Source organism: Marmota monax, unplaced genomic scaffold, assembly GCF_021218885.2.
Source record: "Marmota monax isolate L192 unplaced genomic scaffold, Marmota_monax_Labrador192_F-V1.1 WCK01_AAM20220418_F8-fsc00023, whole genome shotgun sequence".
NCBI classification, from domain to species: Eukaryota; Metazoa; Chordata; class Mammalia; order Rodentia; family Sciuridae; genus Marmota; species Marmota monax.
The window spans coordinates 12,585,547-12,605,783 of NW_026692907.1; the positions used below are offsets into that span (position 1 = coordinate 12,585,547).

A 20,237-nucleotide genomic window follows, 5' to 3' on the forward strand; every position below is an offset into this window, starting at 1 on the left:
CATAAAACAAAATTCTAAACAAAACCAAAAGATTATTATTAAACAGCATGGTGAGCATAATTAATAACAATGTATTTTATTCTTGAAAATGACTAAGAGAGTAGATTTTAAGTGTTCTCATCACAAAAATATGATAAGCGTGGGAGGTGATACATGTGTTAACTCCATTTAGCCATTTCAAAATGTACACATATTTCATGTGGTACATGAAAAATATAAATATCAGTATTTTTTAAAAATACAAAAGATTCTGCATTTGCTATCACAATATTCCATTGGAATGGAAGAAGGAATTGTATAAGCAGCATAATATTATTGAGAAACATAATTAAGATCTCTAAATTTAGTCCATTCTCATCTCACTGAAGTATCCCTTTCTCCACTTTCACTTTACATTACCAGTCCAACATAAATACAAGTTCAAATCCAATGGGATGGAAAGAAGGCCAAAACAAAATTCAGTTTCAGATCTTAGATGATACTTTCATAGAAAAAAAAATCCTTTGTATTCAGTTCTATGAGACATAGGATCAAATCATTTCATTGTGCCAAAATTTATATATTGATGAAAATTTCTAAGCTACTATACCTGAACATGAAATTGACTGTGGAGCATTCCAACTGCCCCCTCTCCCTCAATTCATTTTTCACAGAACAGCTGTTTTGTAAATGTTTTTGCATAACATTCTCCCACTCAAAATGTCCAATGGATTTCCATTGCCATTAACATAAAACCCAAACTTCTTGCCATGCACTCTCCCACCTGTCACTTCTTTCCCACAGCCCTCCCTTCGTTCACTTTTCAAGATAAATTTGTTCCTGACTCAGAATTATTTTATTTTCCTCAGTTTCTCCCAGAACTCTCTGCCCATAGTATTTCATATAACAGGCTCCTTCTCATCTTTTGTGTATGAGGTCAAAGTTCCACTTCTTATAGAGGGCCTTCCCTGATCACCATTTCTAACCTTTAACTCTCTACCCCACTTCCTCTCACATTACTGTTTTATTCTCTACATAGCACTTATCATGATCTGAAATTATAATTTTTCTTTTGTGTATTTGTTGTGGGTTTGGATACAATCATACCTCAGTATTACAGTGGATTCTTTCTGGATACTCCCCCCTCTACAAAAATTCATGTTTGCTCACATCCTTTACCAAAAAAAAAAAAAAATAGTACAGTATTTGCATATAACCCACATGTTCTTCTGTACACTTTAAATTGTCTTTAGATTACTTATAATATCTAATGCAATGTAAATTGTATGTAAATAGTTGTTACAGTGTATTGTATAGGAAATAATGAAAAATGTCTGTACATATTCAGTACAGATGCAACATAAGTATTTTTTCCAATTATTTTCTATGTGTAGTTGGTTGAATCCAAAAATGCTGATCCCACAAGGACCCAGAACCTGCAGATACAGAGGTCTGACTGTACTTGCTTATTGTACATTGGAGCAATAATGAGTGACTTCCTTTGAATTGTTCCACAGTCTGTAAAATAGGTGCTTAATCAGTATTTATGAAATGAACTGATTAAACCGATATCCCATTTCTATAAAATTAGTAAGTAAATGAAGAAAGCCCTCTGAACAAAGACGCCAGGTTCTAAGTTTGGCACAGGGAATGAGGAGTTCCCAGCTTGGTGAAGACGAAAGGCAATTGTGAAACAATGTGATAATGCTAACAAAGAGGCAAATATAGGGTCTCGTGGTGAGAACGAGAGGCGCCTCATTGCATTTTAGCGATGACTTTACAAAGTCATGAAATCTGAAGGATGAGCGAAGAGGAAACGGGGGCGAGAAACATGGAAAGAATGTGGTGCCAAGTAGAAGGAACAGCGAGAGCGAAACTGTGCAGGAAGTGATGGGAATCTGAGGAATTTTACACCCTTCCCTATCCCTGGAGCTCTCTCCCAGGTAACTGGAGGACTCGATAACATCATAATGTATGAGATTGGGCTAAGAACGATATCTCGCCATACCAGCCAAGAGGTTATGAATAAACCCAAACCTGTAACCTACTAGTCATTTATTACCGGCTAGTCCCTGATAAAGAATTAGGAAGGCTAATTTCGGAGATGCACTTTGGATGAAGGTTTCTGTGACTTACAGGCTGGGTCCTGGAATCTCACCGCGGACCCCCCACACCCGCCGGGTGGAGTCCTCGTCCGCGGACTGAAAGCGGGGGGTGTCGCCTTGACCACGGATTTCATTGGCCTTTCAAAGTGAAACTGATCGTTGATTGGCTGCGGAGATATCCAGCCGCTACACCCCGCCGTTGATTGGATGAGAAGAGGCCAACCTTCCACCACAGTTAGACTTTCCCTGAGTCTGTTGCTGGGCAACCGATTTGCTTCCTCCGGCTCAGCGGACACCTTGTCACACCTGCGAAGCCTAAACCACAACTTGCTGGGACTGTCTTATGCCCACTCTCCTCATTGCCACTTCAAGAGCCAACAACCCGGGTGGCCCCAGTTGCTCATCCATATTTGTGTTGGGAGGGTGGGTTGGCGCTGCAGTAACACTCCGCAGATGAGTGAGACCCCAATTTCCCTTCTGGAAGTCTTCCTTTAGAGGAGTCAGAATAGGAAAAGAAAAGTCATTGTTATATCCCAAACTAAGAAACCGTTTATCTTGGGAATGTTCTGGGATTCTAGAAAGCAAGTGACCTCTGAGACCTAACTGAATGTAGATGGATGACCCAAAACCTCAGACAGGTGGCTCAGAGTAAACCTGAGGAGCTCGCAGTCTTCCTGTGAACAGTGGCAGATCCTCTGCTGCGTTATCATGTACAGCAGAGCTTACATCTTGCTGAAAAGAGACTTAAAAGAGTTGAACCAGAGCAATTTTGTGGTAAGTACTGGGGATGTGGAGGGATTTGTTTTTTCACTGGTTAATGATTTTTAAGAAGTAGTTTAATCCGTGTTTATTCTATAAATCATAATTTAATTAAACCTAATTTGCCACTATGATATTGTTATTTACCAAAACTATTTCATAATACTATTTCTTAAAAATAATTGGCTATCAATTATTTTTAAAAAATAATTTTTAACAATTATGGCTAACAATTTTAAGCATATTGTGCTGAGTAATTTATTGTGGATTTAAGCCCTGAGTATTAGAATCTATCAAGTGGTAAGTAACTAGTAGGTTCAGGGTTATGCTCATTAATTACAATACTATAAAATAATCAGTATTTAATTTTACCTACCAGAACCTAAGTTTTTGAAAGATTCCAAAATGATTTGGCCCAATCTGATTCCAAACTCCTTACTCTTACCCTTGTGTTCTAGTACTTACTGTCTAATGCATTTTTACCAGCATAACACACCAATACATTTCTCTTATAATTTTATCTCAGAGGAATGCAATATCTTTGCCCTACTTTGCCACCAATGAAATGTTGGAATGGGTGTTGGCCAAATTTATGAAGAACGTGAAGTGGATGATAAGAGGAAAAAGGAGTGCTTAAGAAAAAATCTAGAAAGAAAGTCATTCTTAGAAGGAAGGTACAGAATGCTACCAACAGTTGCACTGTTATTTCCAGTTCAGTGTGGTCTGTTTTCACCATGCTATAAAAGTAAAAAGTCCACACTGAAGATATTAGGAACAGTTTATCAACAAATTTCCCAGAGGCATAGACCTTAGATTTCATATTGTCTCTGCTCATTGTGAACTTTCTGGTTCTCTAGCAAAGAGAACTCAATGAAGGGATATATAAACACAGATAATATAGATAAGAGAGAAGGGCTGGGCTGGGATTGTGGCTCAGTGGTGGAGTGCTTGCCTGGTACAGTGAGGCAGTGGATTCCATACTTAGTACCACATAAAAAATAAAATAAAGGTTAAAAAAGTGTAAAGCAGAAATCAGAGAGAGAGAGAGAGAGAGAGAGAGAGAGAGAGAGAGAGAGAGAGAGAGAGATGCTGTTCATCCAGGCAAGCACCTAACAAATATGTTTGTTCAGAAATATTTATTGAAATATTTAAGTGTACTCCTCAACATAATTGATTGGTAGGTTTTCTATTAAACACATTCTGGGCTCTTCATTGGAACAATACTTCAAGTAGAGGAAAAATTCTTTTTACATACAATTGTAATATTGGATTTTTTTCTTAAAGAAAACATTCCTACTTTATGCCTTCCATATAGCATTCATATATCTTTAAAAAGCTTTGAAGAAACATGGGCTTTCTAACTATTTCATACTTTTCTAATTTGAATCTTAAATTGGCTATTGACACAGACACTGTATAAGACACAAACACCAATCTCGATATTCTAGTTTCCCTTGTGATTTTTAATTTTACTATTGCATGAGTTCCCTAGAATCTACCTTAATTTCAATGCAATAAGGCATATAAAACATCCCCAGATCAACCGATAAATAAACTTGTCAACCAATGAATAAATAAATAAAAACTTTTAGAGTTTTTGGAATTCAGTATAATCTGACATCTGATTTTCAAAACTGCAATTAATAATCTTTTGTCTGCTTCTATATTGTTTTTTTAAAGGGTATTACTGCTTTTCCTATAACTGATGATATGCTGAAATGGCAAGCTGAAATTGAAGGTCTACAGAATTCAAGTTTGCATGGTTTGTGTTTTCAAAATCTGCTTTAAAATTTTTTATATCATGAATAGTCTGTATCCTTTGTGTTTATATATATATACATATATATGTATATATATAGTTATATTGTATTATAATTTTCTGAAATTCTTTATATGTTTGAATTATACCAATTCACTAGAATTCTAAAATATTCACATTATTTGCAATATAGAAATGTTTTTGCTATTTTTAAACATAGATTGAAATTCTAGATTTTTTTTTTCCTTTATGCCAGATCTTTTTATTTTTATGCTGAACATTGAACCCAGGGCCTCCTCCATGCTACGCAAGTATTCCAACACTGAGCCACACCCTCAGTCCCAATGTTATCACATTTTTAAAAAGCAAACACAATAAAGCATATTGATTAAGAATATCTTCTAATGTTCTTTCAGAAGATCAGAGAATATCTATTAAAATTCCTATTGACTTTCAAAATCCCAGTTTCTTCTCATTTTACCCACTATGATTTTCCCCTAAATTTCCATAACAAATTCTTAAGAAGACTGACTGGATCACTGTAAACTTTAATGACCATGTGTTCTTTCAATCATGAGTTAGCAAGACAGATTCCTTGAGTGAGGCAGGGGAGATAAGCTGATAATTACAGTAAAATATAATTTGTACTACTAAGAATTTTGAACAGAATGCCTAAGAGGGAGTGATTGGTGAATTATTCCTGGGAGAATCAGGAATGTCTTTCCAAAGAAGTGACATTTGAGTTGAATCCTGAAGAATGTTTAAGAGTTTGTCAGGTTCAGAAGAGGGAAAGAAATTCAGGCAATCAGCACAGCAAAGCTGCAATTGAAAGCAAGAAAGGGTGCAGCAGGTTCTGGTGACTTTAGCTTTAGGGGAACAGAGGTGGTGGAAACAAAGGACTGATGGGAAAGAGGCTGCAAAGTAGCACAATTAGGTTGTGAAAAATGTTATAATACCCAAGGGGGTCTATGCACCGTGAAGCAATTGACTTAAGCAAACCATCAGGAGAAACTCCAATGTTAATCAGATTGGAGTTCACCCGCACAAAGTGGCACTTCAATAAAATCGTTTATTTCTACATCATAGGATTTGTTTTACAACTGACAATAGAATTTACATCAGAGTACAACCTTGCCCCTCCAGTTGTGAAATTTACAACAATTCCTTTTCATCCAAATGGTAAGGACTAAACTGAGATTTTTTTTTTTAATTATCAGGGGCTCTGTATCTATAATACTTATTCTTTATTAATGTTTAATGTAATTATGTTTCTTTTTAACAACTTGAATATGATTATGTGTTTGTTGGGGAAACTGTGAAATTGAAGAAAAAAATTATGATCACCTCGAATCCTAATGCAAAGAGATATTACTTTTAATATGTTGACAAATTTATTTTCTTTTTATGTATATATATTTTTTCTACATAGTTGAGGTATTATATATAGTTTTGAATCCAAGGATGCCAAACCTATACATGCAGAGGACCTACTGTAACCTAAATGCTCCTTATTACAGGAATTCTTAAGTGAAAAATCCCTTGTGATATCTTTTACCTTTAAACAAATCAAGGAAGATCTATGAAAGCTAGAATCTTGTTCATTGTTATATCCCTAGAATCTTCCTTGTTTGGTACATAGGTACTCAAATATTTTTTGATAAATATTTATGTCTGGAAATATATTAACAGTTCACTGTTACATAAAAAACCATTTTGAACAACAAAATGTAAAATATAATTACATTTAATAAATACACACACGTGTGCATATGTATATGTGTATGTAGCTTTTATGGACCAACTGGTAATAACTGAAAAGTGGAATTGGTAGACAGGGGAACATTTGTATTTTACTTTATATTCTCTTATGTACTTTACCCCCCAGTACATTATTATTTTTGTAATTAAAATCTATTTTTGAAATTCAGAATGTAAAATTGTGCCATATTTGGTTTAATATTTAGGACATTCATGGGTTAAATTCAATAGGATGTATTCTTACCCCTAGGCCTCACTCCTCACATGGAGTAGAGGCAATTTCTGTCTCTAGGAGGGAAAAATATGGGAAAGCCTGTGATTGTTTTTTCCTCCCCTACTCGTCCCAAGAGAAGTCACTTACCTGACTACGGAGGTGAGGGAAGGAATTGATCACCTGTGGCCTAGCACTTTCTCAACACTCTTTCTTTCCAACTATCCTGACCTTGGAATGGGTACAGTCTGTTCCTCCAAGCAGGAAACTTAAGCAGGCTGTTAGTTTGGTGGGTAAGTTCAAATCAGAGAGACTTTTGTGGAGCCAATTAAAGCCATTGATCAAATGTATCTTCCATTTCAGTCTCACATATAGCAAAGCTGATGCTAACTTCCTTCTTTTAACACCTTGTTCTGTTTCATACTTTTATGTGAACTTAAGAAAAGAGGAAGGTTATATATTAGACCTCCAGTCCAGAAAGATAGCTATGTATAGTTTTATATAATTATTTTAAATTTATATAATTATTTTATATTTTATATAATATATATGCAAATTGTCTTTCAATGTAATCTGCATTCCCACCAGGAAATGTATATCAAGTTCTGTTTAGCACCGTTCAGTTCTGAGCATAGAAACTTTGGAGAAATTTTTTGCCTAATTGATAAGAATCTTGCTATTATTTTTTAAATTATTATTATTATTTTCTTTACATTGTTGGCACTCAACCAGTGTCTCATACATGCTAGATTGCTATTATTCTAATAAACACTTCTTTGAATACTTGTGAAGTAAACAATTTTTTCACTTTTGTGATTATATTTCTAATTTGATGACTTATATGACATAATTTATAATATCATCATTATGTCATAGATGTTGCAAATATTCCTAATTTGTCACTAATTTTAATTTTGTTCATGCTGTTTTCTTTTTACATCTAGGATTAAACTTTTTTTAATGTAATCAGATCTATTAATTTTGTTATTTGTGGTTTTTGCCATTCTCTTTAAGTTTAATGAGTTTTTGTGAAACAAAATCTAGTAATTATTTTAATTTTCTTCTAGTTATTCTATAGTTTCATTTTTCATATTTGGCTCTATTCTATTTTTTTTTCTTTAAACACTGAATTAGTTAATTAGCTGTGTGAGGACATAAGCCAATGTTTGGTATCTTTCCAATCTAATATAACAGACTGGAGGGAAGTTCCATCCCATCCAACATGTGGATTTCATTTCTGGTCTAGGCATTTTGATATTTATAAGTTTCAAAGGATAATATTATTATATATCAACATCAATGTATTATTTTAATACAGTAGACCCATATACTGGTCAGCCCTGTGTAGATTTTTTGGACAACCCCAAGATGTGGAATACAGGCTATACATTGAGCAGTATCTTACTTGCCCTACAGGTAAGAATAGATTTATTATAATGCTTTCTTTAATACCCCATTTATTCAAAACACAAGGATCAAAATGTACAATGCATATTTAAATGTTTAAAGGATTTGAGAAAGCTTATGTAAATCAACATTCTATATCTAGACACAAAGTGGAACTTACGTTATAAAGATTTTTATTTTAATTTGAAATTGTAATTAAGGGCCTTTACAACCAGAGAATACACATTTTATAATAGAAGAAAATAATGGTTTGAATGGTTTCAATTGTAGAAATATAGTCTTAGGTTTTCTTTTGGCTCTTAACTTTATTTCCTAATACAAAACAGGCCTTTTAAATCTTTCCTCATTCATGAACCTTGCCTTCTTCAGAAGAGGTGAATCACATGACTATAACTTAAAATGCTTTATTTTATCCTGTGTTCTGACAGTGCTGGCTAGTTTCTCTTATAAATGTTCATATCAAACCCAGCAAACAATTAAACCAGGAATTCTCTCCTCTCCTCATATAGGAGCCTGTTTCCCAAGTGCCATCACCTTTATGCCCTGGACCCACGGTCCCTAGAAGCATACCTCTGTCTTATGTTATTCCTGACCCTTAAAAGCCCTCCTCTCTCATCTTATGCTAAAATTATTTCCATGACATTTGTTTTGACTACTTGGATCAGGCTTAGCGCTATTCTATCTAGGGACTTACTTATCATTAATAATATCTGGAGATAAAGTATTAACTTTTGATTATCTGAAATACTTGGAGAACAAAGGAGTTTGACTTAATTGAATTTTCTCAACAGAATTATAATACAAATCCCATTTCTCCTACTTATTTTTTTAAATGAGTAAAATAATAGTTAATTTCCCTATCTAGGCATCTTAGTTCACTGAATGAGTAAAGTGTAATCTTTTAAAAAGATTTCATGTCCAATTCAATCATTATTTTATTCTACAAATATGTGTTAAGCCTCTACTTGTATGAGGCTGATTCTGGGAAAGAGACATTTGAGCAAAAATTTCAAGGAACTGAGTGAATGTGCTATTCAGGTATCTGGGGTTGAACTTTTGGATCCCTTTAAACTGAGACATATTCCTTTCTCTTCCATCTGAAATACAGTCTGTCATAGAATAATAAAGATGAATGTTCCCAAAATGTAATGAGTGATGGAAAACTGGAATGAACTGGTGAAAATTTTGAATTGAAGAATAATGTAATGAAAGGAAAATTGGGGTTCTAAGATTGCTTGCCTTCAAATCCTGTTTTTTCTACTTGATATCCTTGCACTGTTGGATAAGTTTGTCTCTCCATACCTCAATTTCTTTAGCTACAAGAAAGGTGGTTATTTGGGCTGGGGCTGTAGCTCAATGGCAGAGCACTAGCATTGTGTGAGGCACTGGGTTCTATCCTCAGCACCACATAAAAAAATAAATAAATAAAATAAAGGCATGCCATCCATCTATAACTAAGAAAACATTAAAAGAAAGAAAGAAAGGCAGTTATTAGTAGCTACATCATGTGACTTGTGAGGTTAAATTAATGAGTACATGTGAAAGTAATTGGAACTGTGTCTACTCCAAGAGCACAAGAGGTGATAGTAAATATCATGATTATTTTTACTATTAAACAGTCAAGCAAAGTGACCACAGGGTGTTGCCAAATATATTGAGAAAAACTAGTAGATAATACAGTTACTCATCTTTTTTTTAATATATTAATAAAACAAGTATGTCACATCACAGAAGATTGATAATGTAAAGGGAAAGAAAACAAAATCACTGATAATCATAAAGGAAAATCCCAGCTCTATTGTTATTAGTGTTTCTCCCCTGGGAACTTTTTTAAAGAGATTACCACATAACTAATTTAAAGGTTAAATCTTTATTTCTTTTTGCCATTTTAGCAGGATGTTTGATTTATACATTTTAAAATACACTTATATACCAGTTCTTAAAAATCATTAAATACACATAATAGCTTGTGTATACATGAGGTGAATAGGTCTTGGGCCTAGTGGTTAATAAGCAGACTACTGAATAAACTTTTCCAGCTGTGCTTCTCTGAGTAAGATTATCTTTCCAGCCAAAGACCAAAAGTTTGCTCTTTGAAGAGAAGTTTCATCTGCTTCCCACCCACTTTGAAAGGTATATTACGATCTACACTGAATCCTTATTTTGGTGATTTAATATTCTTGGAAATATGGCTTAAATGTGTTTTCCAAACAGGAAAACTCAAGTAACGGCAGACAATGCTTGTTGCTTTGGAAATAACAGATGTCAAATGATTGCTTTCATTAGTAAAAGATTGCCATAATTTCCATAACTTTTAAGCCACCATGATTGACTTTGTTCTGTGTCTACAAATAGGTATTGTATTAGTAATGCATAATTTGTAGTAGTTTTAATTATATTTTATTATAGAGTTTGCATGTCGCATAATGTTCAAAATACTGAATTATTGAATAAATACTTGCAGTTTGAGGTAAGATAATTTTGAGGTGCCAGATAAACAAATCATGGTCTAGCAGAACTATTCATTTCTAATTCCCACTGATCTCATTTGGTCAAGGGCACAGATACTGCAGTAAGCAAAATTTTAAAGAGTTCCCCCTGAAACTGCCATCCTCCAGTTATTCAAACACTAGACTAAGTACTATTGTGAAAGCACTTGCAGAGGGAATTATGGTTACTAATCAGCTGGTATGATAATAGGAAGGTTGTCCTGGATTATGCAGATGGACCAAAGTAATCATGAGCCCTCAGCAATAGAAGAAGAAGGCACAAGAGTCAAAGAAAGGCAGTGGAAGGAGAGGGGATGTGGGCAAAGGGGATGTAAGAGAGATTCCAAGCAAAAGAAAATTTGTCATTCCATTGTGTTCTCAGATCCTCAGAGTTCACTGCAGAGACTGGAGATAGGTCTCTAGGAGCTGAGGGTGGCTCCCAGGTAACAGCCGGTGAAAATAAATAAAATCCAGAAAGGAACTGAATTGAATTCATTTCACCCTCTGAGTGAGCTTGGAAGCAGATTCTTCCCAGAATCATCTGATAAGAGGCCCAGCAATCACTTTGATTTCAATCTTGTTAAACCCAAAGTGAAACCAGCCCAGCCAGAAATGTGAGATAATAAATTTGTGCTGTTTTAAAGCTGCTAAATTTGTGGTAACTATTACAGCAACAATAGAAAACTACTACAGATATGGTCTTAACCATGACCTGGAGGGATATCGACGTGTGAGCAAGCACAAATGTGCTAGTTTATCCATGTATCTAATGTGATCTTATGTTAAAATGTGTTAACCCATGTACAGAGATGTTTCAATATTCCTTAATGTTTATTTCCATTTATGCATAAATCCAATTTAAATTTATATGACAGAAAGAAATGTTATAGGAAAGAACTTTTAACGAGCTCTGATCCTAGTTTAAACCAAGATAGATCAAGAGTTTCTTCAGAGTACAGATTCTGTTGTGCTATCTTTATATTGATCTCTAGGTCTATACAGATATGCTTGTTGAGAGCTGTATGTATTTGTCTGTCTTTTTGTGAAAACGTTTACTTTAAAAACTCACATACATTGTGTGTTTTCTTTTAGGTTATGCTTTCTTACCCAGTGCTGGAAAACCCAGTGAACATGCAAGCGGCCCAAATGCTGATTAAAGATGAATATATGTATAGAAAAATAATTCGAAAGCTCTTCCAGGAGCCATTAAAACGTAAGGAAGACTTGTTATTTGGCAACTGTCATTTATACAATAAGCATTTATAGCAAATAAATGATCTAACAAATAATTGTTGTAGAAGGGAATATTTGAATATTATAGAGGGGCCTATTTACTCCATTTTCACTAATGAAATGATACTAAGATCTCTTCTATTATAATTTTTTGTCAATCTAATCAGTGATCCTTTTTTAAAAATCAGCAAAGATGGGAAGTTCAGTGTCTTTACATGTTATGGAAGCAGATTCTTCCCAGAATCATCTGATAAGGTCATAAGAATGGATGGTGCCTACCCATCATAATATGATATCTTTAACTCATATCTGTAATGGATATTTCCCAGACTTTACCTGCAGTACCCTAGATGTTATTCAAGTGAGAGTACTTTCCTCTTGATTAACAAAACACTCAGCATTTTCTTCTGGAGCGTTCCCTCCCAGGTATTCCTTCTAATAGGCTCGTGGAATTGGCATCTGAAGCTCTCCAAAATCTGCTTTAAGGTCCAGTGTTTTTCTGATACTCTGGTATCCTCCCTGTGACTCTTGACTTTGGCTGTGTTGCTCCTGTGCTTTCTTTCCAGTTAGCAGAACCCGGAGGGCTTTTCCCACAGGTGAGAACTGTTCTTTCCTTTGTATCTCTGTCCCTCCTCCTAGTAAGTAGCATAAAACTACTTTGCATAGCAGCTGGTATCATTACCTCCCCAGCCACTGGGCTTTGACCTTTACTGGTGTTTTTTCTCTCTTATTTCTATTGTCTCTTTTCCAGTCCCCTTCTAGGACTCCCATCCCTGCCCCTAGTCCATTAGCTAGGTCTGCACAATTGTGGCCAAGTTCAACTCCTTCTCTTCTACAGGAATTTTGGGTCTGATGCAAATCAAACAATATCGATCAGGCATCTTTCCCAGTATCTCCAAATATGTCTTGGTTTTCTCAGAATTTTTCAAACATTCCCTGACATTTTTTAGTTTGATCTCTACACAGAGAGCAGTACTGCTTCACTTGGACCACATTTCTGAATCTACCAGTATTCTGTAGCATTCCCTGCTGTATCCTCTGGAGAACAGTACTGGCTTTCAGTAAATATCTGTGGGATGAATAAAGAAATGATATATACCACATAACCTTCCACTGAGGCCGATAGTACTAGCATTACAAAGAAACATTCTATATAACAAAGTTATATCAGTATTTCTGGTGAGTGACTATTTTCAAAACTGGTTCTAAAGAATTTTCTGCAATAAATGATTTTGCACAATAGATTTTGAGTTTTCCCTACAGAAAGAAAAGAGAAGATACCTGATGGAGGTCAGTCCTTTCTTTTGTCCTCCACAGGTAGACATCAGCCTTTATTTCTTTCAGTTCTCCAACTTTGCCAGCACGCCTTCCAGAAAAGCTGCTCACATTACCACACTGCCCAGGAAATGAGTGACAAACCAAATAGTTTGGAAGCTTTCACTTAATTCACTTATGTATGTTGGTGAAATGTATGGAAATACAATAGAGTATTTAAGTGTCTACTTATTTCTGCCATCTTGGCTGGGCCAGGAATGGTAGTGTGGGATGCCAGGAAGAGAAAATTTTCCACAGCTTCATAGAGAAAGAGTGTCCTAATATAGTAGAGGTAGTGGCTACACATCAGGAATGAGGAAGTGGCAGGCACTTGTTCACTCTAAATTAGATGGTAGTATGTTTCTGTTGGAAACTGCATCCCATAAGAATTAATTACTTGTAACCTCTGGGGAAATGGTCTACTAGAATATTAGTAGAATCCTTTCTCATGTTACATATTTAAAATACCAGTACAGAGATCTAGGGAAAGCATAGGAAGAACTATTGTCACAGTTTTAAATGACACAAAACTGGAACAGATAATTAATTGTGTAAACAAGAAACAAGATGCAGCTAATTGTGTCATCTTGATAGTCATTAATTATAGAGTAGAACTCTATCCTTGGAGCCTGGTGTAGTGTCTGACAGGAGGTATTGCATAAAAATTTTGTAGAATGAGTGAGAAAAAAAAGGCATGAACTTAGATCCAGATTTTACTTCATCATTTATTTAGTACTTTCAAACACATGTAATCATCTGATCCTCACATTCTCTTCCTCAGTGAGGAATCCAAGGATGACTTGATTAACCTAAGGCTACACAGAGCAAGCTGCTGAGTCAGGGCTTCAGCCTGGGCCTTCCCACTTTCCTGTTGCTTCCAAGTTTAATGGAACAAATGTAAAATCACTCTTTTAGGGTCAAAAAATTAAAATTTGCAAGTACAGATGGAAGACTGACTTGATAGAAGAACTTAATTCTACGAAAAAGTTCTTGTGGGGAGATATTTGCTTATAAACCATAGTAGAAAAGTATCCTCTTACTAAGTATTTTTTACATTATCATTTTACCCTACTTTGATCTGGTGGTCCTTATGTAGATTACTTATATGCTCAATTATAACATCATGGTTTTTGCTGCTGAAGAAAATGTGTATGTTTAGCCAATGGAAGAAAGAAAATCAAAGTCAATGATAAAAGCTGTTTTCAAATTTTTGAAGAGAAGTACAGAAAAAGAGATTTCTTTGTTGCTCTGAAAAACCAAGTAGGACTACATTGAAGTTAGAATTCTGTCATATTTCCTATCCCTTCTATATTGTAGTCACTGAAGTCCAGAATTTACAGGTTTGGCCCAGCCCCATGTCAAAATATATCTGGAACACACTGGGGATTTTTTCCCCTCATAATCAAGTATCTGGAATAAATTGTGTTATCCTAAGATAAGTTTGGTATTTGATATGCAGATGCAAATGCCTCTCATTCCCCAAACTCTTTCCTGACATCTGCATAGCTAGTTAGGTCTTTGCCTTGACAAGAAGATACCAAGCTCTGAGCTCAGACCCAATGGGTGGTGGCCCAGTGACCTTCCCATGTCCTGATAGCCTCCTTTCCTTTAGCCATATCCCTGTCTCCCTTAGAGTGTTCATATACCCCTAACTACCTGGCACAGTCCTGGTGCAATGATTTCTAGTACTCCTTTTCCCTTGCAGTAACCACTTTGCACAATAAGTTATATAGCCAGTTGGGTACCTAACTGATCTTTCCTAGAAGTAAATACCATTGTAGTTGCCGATCCTTATTGGTAAAGTCCATCAGCTCCCAGCTGGCTGAACATGAAGAAGAATTCTCTTAACAATTCAAGTAACTTAAAATAGTGGACAAGGTCAGAGACAGATCTCCTATCACTAATGCTTTTCTTTTATAACTGGTGTTTATTTAGTAGTTACATGACTGTTTCTCAGGGGTGTCATCAAAGAAGTTCTTACTTGGTTTTAAGAGTTGAGCATGGAGGCCTTTCAAGTACCTTCAAACTTATACTTTAGTCAGGTTACAAAAACTTGGAGAGGGAAGGTCTGTAAGGAGAGAATGCATGGCAACTTTGCCTTCTAGATTCTGAGTATTGTTTCTTCCCAATTTGTTACAAAAGAATTTTATTTGACCTCTATGGATTTTTAAAAGTTTGTTCTTGTGAATTGTGATTTGTGTGTGCTTATATGGTCAAATGGCTATTTGTTTTCTGTTTGCCACGGTTGTTTTGCTATTTTAAAACATAAGGTTTAGGGCTGGGGCTGTAGCTTAGTGGCAGAGCACCTGCCTTGCACATGTGAGGCACTGGGTTCAATCCTCAGCACCACATAAAAATAAACACATAAAATAAGGTATGCTGTCCATCTACAACTACAAAATTTTTTTTTAAAAAAAACATAAGGTTTAAAGAATTTTAAAAATCTTTGGTTGAAGGAAAATATGAGGGTAAACTGAATAATGGTAGCTAAACCTGAGATTCTTTTTTCTTAGCCAGGTATATTCCTATAGCTTTTGACAAATAAAGAAAATCTCTCTTAATAAGTTTCAGACACTTGTCTAAGTAACCTGTAAGCTTTTGACAAATAAAGAAAATCATCTTAATAAGTTTCAGACAATTGTCTAAGTAACCTGTAATGCAATAACTAGCAGATGAGTCAATACTAGGATAAAGGGAATTATAGAAATATTATGGAGAATATAATGCTTTAATTTACATTAAACTTTTAAGAACCTAATATTTATGCAAATAAATTCTGTTCTGCTTATGGCTAGGAAAACGTTGTGATGAGCATTTGATTCTTTTCCAGCTCAAATTCCAAATTATTTCACTATTTTTTAAAAATCTTTTTTTTTAAAAAAAGAGAGAGTGTGAGAGAGAGAATTTTTTTTAATATTTATTTTTTAGTTATCGGCGGACACAACATCTTTGTATGTGGTGCTGAGGATCGAACCTGGGCTGCACGTATGCCAGGCGAGCGCGCTACCGCTTGAGCCACATCCCCAGCCCTTAAAATCTTCTTAACAACAGGGCAATTTTAAAGAAAATTGCCTCTACAAATGAGGCAAGTAATGTCTCATAAGGTTTTAGTTCTGTTTTGTTTTTTGTTTTTTGTTTTTGTTTTGATTTTTAGAATGAGTACATATAATTTTTTTGTTCTTGTTGTTAGATGTAGGAATACCTATCCACCTGGATGTCCAGAGAAAAGAAACAGTCCAATAGCACTGCTCTCTCGCTAAAGAACATGAGTTTTAACACTGTCGTTCAGAACCAATGATTACAGTAGTTTTACAAATGTCCTGTTACTTACAGCTATCATGAGATACAGAAAACCTGTTTTTAACAGGGTGGTAGCATATGGGTCTATTTGCTGTGACTATACACTTCTACACACTTCTTTTTCCCTGTTTGTATTTTAGTGCACCAGATAGACCAGGAACATTTTAGCAAAGTCTCTATAGCTAAAAATGTTAAATATCTATTTTCTATCAAAGAAGTATATGTTTATAGCTTTGGGGAACATATAATAGGAATCGATTCTTCTGAAAGAAAGCGAACCTCAGAAGCTCACATATTTTATCCTTGAGTGCTGCCCCCCAGAGGCAGTGACTGCTCAGCACAATTGTTCCAGCACTGACCACTACATTTCTAGGCTTACTCTGTGCTAATATTTCTGAAGTTTTCAATTTTAGATATTATTTATAGATGTGGTCTTATGAAATAGAAAGATTTGTCTATTATGCTGCCATTCTCTCCCACATTTCCTCTGTCTCTTCCTCCTAAAATAGTTTGGTTACATTAATATGACTAAATATTCATCACAAATAAGCCATGAATGAAGCTCTTTCTTTTCTTTTACACATGGTTTGATTTTTCATTCTCTGTTTTTTATAAATCTTCCCTCTATTCTTCCCCTAAACTTTCTAACCAAGATGTGAAAAGACTCCCAGGGAGTCAATCAATGTTGGATCTGTTCCACTTTCCCCACTCCCTTCCTGGAATATCTCATCCTCTTTTAATTTCAAATTGGCAGTTTTCCGGCAGGTGTGCTGGAATGTTCCTTTTGTCTGCCTTCTGGGTTGGAGATCTTGTTCGATGCCTCATTTTCCTTTGGTTGGTGTGTTCCTTCATTTTCTCAGAGGACACTCTTCAGGAACTTCCTGCTACACAAGGTCTAAATATAATTTTCCATTATTTTCTGTGATTATTCTACTCTTATATGCTCATGGTTTGGCTGCCTTTTAGTTTGGAAATAACTTTCTTTCAAAAATGTAGAAACACTATTCTCTTTTACTTTCTAGAGTTCCTTTTGTGAAATCTGATGTTATTCAGTTATCCAGTTCTTCACACATAATTCTTGATTTCTGGAAGCTTTTAAAATCTTTTATTACCAGTGATTGAAAATTTCTTGACAATGTTACTTAGTTATATTTTTTGCTGTTCCCCCCTCCTTCCATTCACTGTACAGGGCATTTGATAAGCTATAGAAATATCAAAATATTATCTTTCAGTTCCAGAAAGTTCTCTTGTAATTCCTTGCCCCCCCCCCCAATTTTCTCTTTTGTCTCCTCTTATAGCTCCTATGATTGGGACATTAGATCTATTGATCTGATTCTTTAGTTCTTAAAATTGTTAGCACAAAATGACAGAGCCAGGTGCAAACTTCACAGAGCAGCACAGCCTTTATTCAGCACTGGAGTCATGCCTCTGGCGGACCCACTTTCCTGATAGAAAATGAGCCACTGGCCAAGGGGGGAGTCTGTGCTTATATAGGTTACACTGAGACTTAATTATCGACAAAGCGTGTCAGGTTGGGCACTCAGGAAACAAATTTGTGAGAATTTGTCCATTCATATGATGAACATATAATGAATGGTCTATTTATTTTTTAAATTAATTAATTTTACTGTCGAATGCATTTTGACATATAGTACACAAATGGAGACCAACTTCTTATTCCTCTGGCTGTACATGGTCAGAGTCACTCCACTAGTGTAATCATACATGTATATGATTACATGTAACAATGTCTGTCTCTTTCTACTGTCCTTCCCATCCCCACAATCCCATCCCTCCCCTCATTCCCCTCTACACAAACCAAAGTTCCTTCATTCTTCCCTACTCCCCTGCCTCACTATGGATCAACATCTGCTTATCAGAGAAAACATTTGGCTTTTGTTTTGGGGGATGAATGGTCTATTTAAAAGATTGGAAGTTCTGCATATAAACTAGGTTTGTTGATGGTTTTGTTTCATCATCTAGCTGTTATTCAGGAAGAATCTGACCATTTACTTAGGCTTGATTATTTTTCCTGAGAGAGATCTTCCAGTCTGTGGCAATAGAGAGAGGTGCTTATACTCTGAGAGATGGACAGGAAAAGGGTCAGGATCTTGCTGTTCAGTATGAATTATCTTATTTTCCCTGGTTTTCTATCCCTTACCATACTCCCGCTCTGTGTTTAGTATCTGCCAGTCCTGAGTTCCCCTTGCTCTAGAGGTGTCTTCTCCAGAGACTGGAAATTTCCTATATAAATAGTAAGCATCATCCATCATGCCTGGAGCAGGGTCATCTGGTACCAAAGGATGAAGAGGCTGTGCTCTGTCTTTCACTCCTCCTTTCAGAGTTAGCAGGTAGCTTCAGTTCCCGAGTTACTTCTTAAATTCTGAAGTCCAATTTCACTTGCTTTTTATTGGCATCCCCTCATCATACAGATAGTTATCAAATTTTAAAGATAGTTATTTACCACTTGACATCTTCTTTCCATCTTGAAGATTTTTCTTGTCATTTTTCTTTTGAGCTTCTTGAGATTTTTTATGCCTTATTTTTTATTCCTTTATTAGCACTTTATTGAGACTTCGGAAAGAGTGCACATAAAGCCGTATATTCAATCTCCAAATAAACCAGAATCCTTTCACCTTTTTCTTTACAGTGAAGGATGATGACATGCAGTTATCTCAAGACCAAGATAAATTGGTCAGGTAAGCTTTTCATTGTATACTTCTCTGTCCATTTATTTACCAAAAGGAAAATTGATTTAAACTGCTTATATTTTCTATAATCACTAAATTTTAATTATTTTTAACTTGGAAAAGGGAGTAGTTAGGTGTTATTTTTACCTTATGTGTTTGCTTTTAAAAAATATGTTCAGGAAGAATGTGGAAATTATTGAATTCTTTCTATTGAATTTAAATTAAATGTAATTATATGAACTGAATATTATAAATATTAAATTATTATTATAAGTAATAAAAATATTATTCTATTCTTAATTTTGAAAAGGAAAAGGTTTTGTTGACAACAGAATGAGCACAAATCATTGTAAACCATAAAACTTTAAGAAATTTAGGAGAAGATTATGTTTATAGGAAAATAGTGATAGGGTTGAGGCCATTGTACCTTTTGGAGATAACCTGATAATGTGACACCAATTTTATGGTGAGCACCTCAACGGGTATAGGCAGAAGCTCAGTTACAATTCTGCAGCTTTTGCTTTCCTGTGAATTTCCACCCACTTTACCTTGTTAACGGATCAGAAGTAGAAAACAGCCACTTAGCTAGTGTTGAAACAGTGTTTGATTTAGCTCCTTCACTGGCTCTAAATAAGAGGGAAATTAGGCAACTTAAGGGCCTTCTGTTTATGCAACAGTGTTGGAAACTTGCAGGAAGATAATGTATAATCTAGTGAGTGAACAGTGCACTAGGTTGGAATTCAGTAGAGGCATAGCTGTCCCTTAAATACGTCAATGTGGTCCAGAGCATTCAATTATCCACACAGAATAGACCTGTAGTCCAGTGCACAAACACTATTTTATCATCTGTAAAACACTGAAGTCCCCCGGAACATAAAAAAGTCATTTTCTATATGTAGTATAGTTATTTTCAGTGCATAAAGATACAGTGTCAACATTAACTAATAAAGCAGTAGGAACAGACCTGAAAGCCTTCTGTGATCAAGCTTCAGTAGATTCTCTGAACTAAACCAAGGATAAATGACACCAGAATTAGGTCTTGTGCCATCCCGAACTCTCTAGAGAAGACCTTAGGCAAAACTCAGAGCAATAATCTAGATTTCAGATATTCTGCACTCCTGGTGTATATCAGGATGCAATTTGTTATGTATTCATGAATTCCAACATTTGCCTGTGGTAGTTTTTTTTTTTTTTTTTTTTTTTTGTGGTACTGGAAATTTAACCCAGGGCAAT

General features: G+C 35.3%; 1 protein-coding gene across 6 annotated transcripts in view; it reads left to right on the top strand.

Annotated features, from left to right (window-relative positions):
* Window positions 1-2,235: 2,235 nt before the first annotated feature.
* The window catches only part of Ube2u (ubiquitin conjugating enzyme E2 U), a 53,011-nt gene continuing 35,009 nt past the window's right edge, over window positions 2,236-20,237 (top strand). For 2 of the 6 annotated variants that reach the window (XR_009227400.1, XM_046451034.2), the window contains exons 1-6: window positions 2,236-2,858; window positions 4,524-4,605; window positions 5,689-5,781; window positions 7,890-7,987; window positions 11,560-11,680; window positions 18,965-19,013. Coding sequence is in view for 5 of the 6 variants with exons in the window: in XM_046451034.2 (XP_046306990.1) it covers window positions 2,793-2,858; window positions 4,524-4,605; window positions 5,689-5,781; window positions 7,890-7,987; window positions 11,560-11,680; window positions 18,965-19,013 (509 nt within the window). In the remaining variant the exon portion in view is untranslated. Of the gene's footprint in view, window positions 2,859-4,523; window positions 4,606-5,688; window positions 5,782-7,889; window positions 7,988-11,559; window positions 11,681-18,964; window positions 19,014-20,237 lie in introns of those variants that run through there. The other 4 variants (XM_046451033.2, XM_046451032.2, XM_046451035.2 and 1 more) reach the window with 4 other exon arrangements.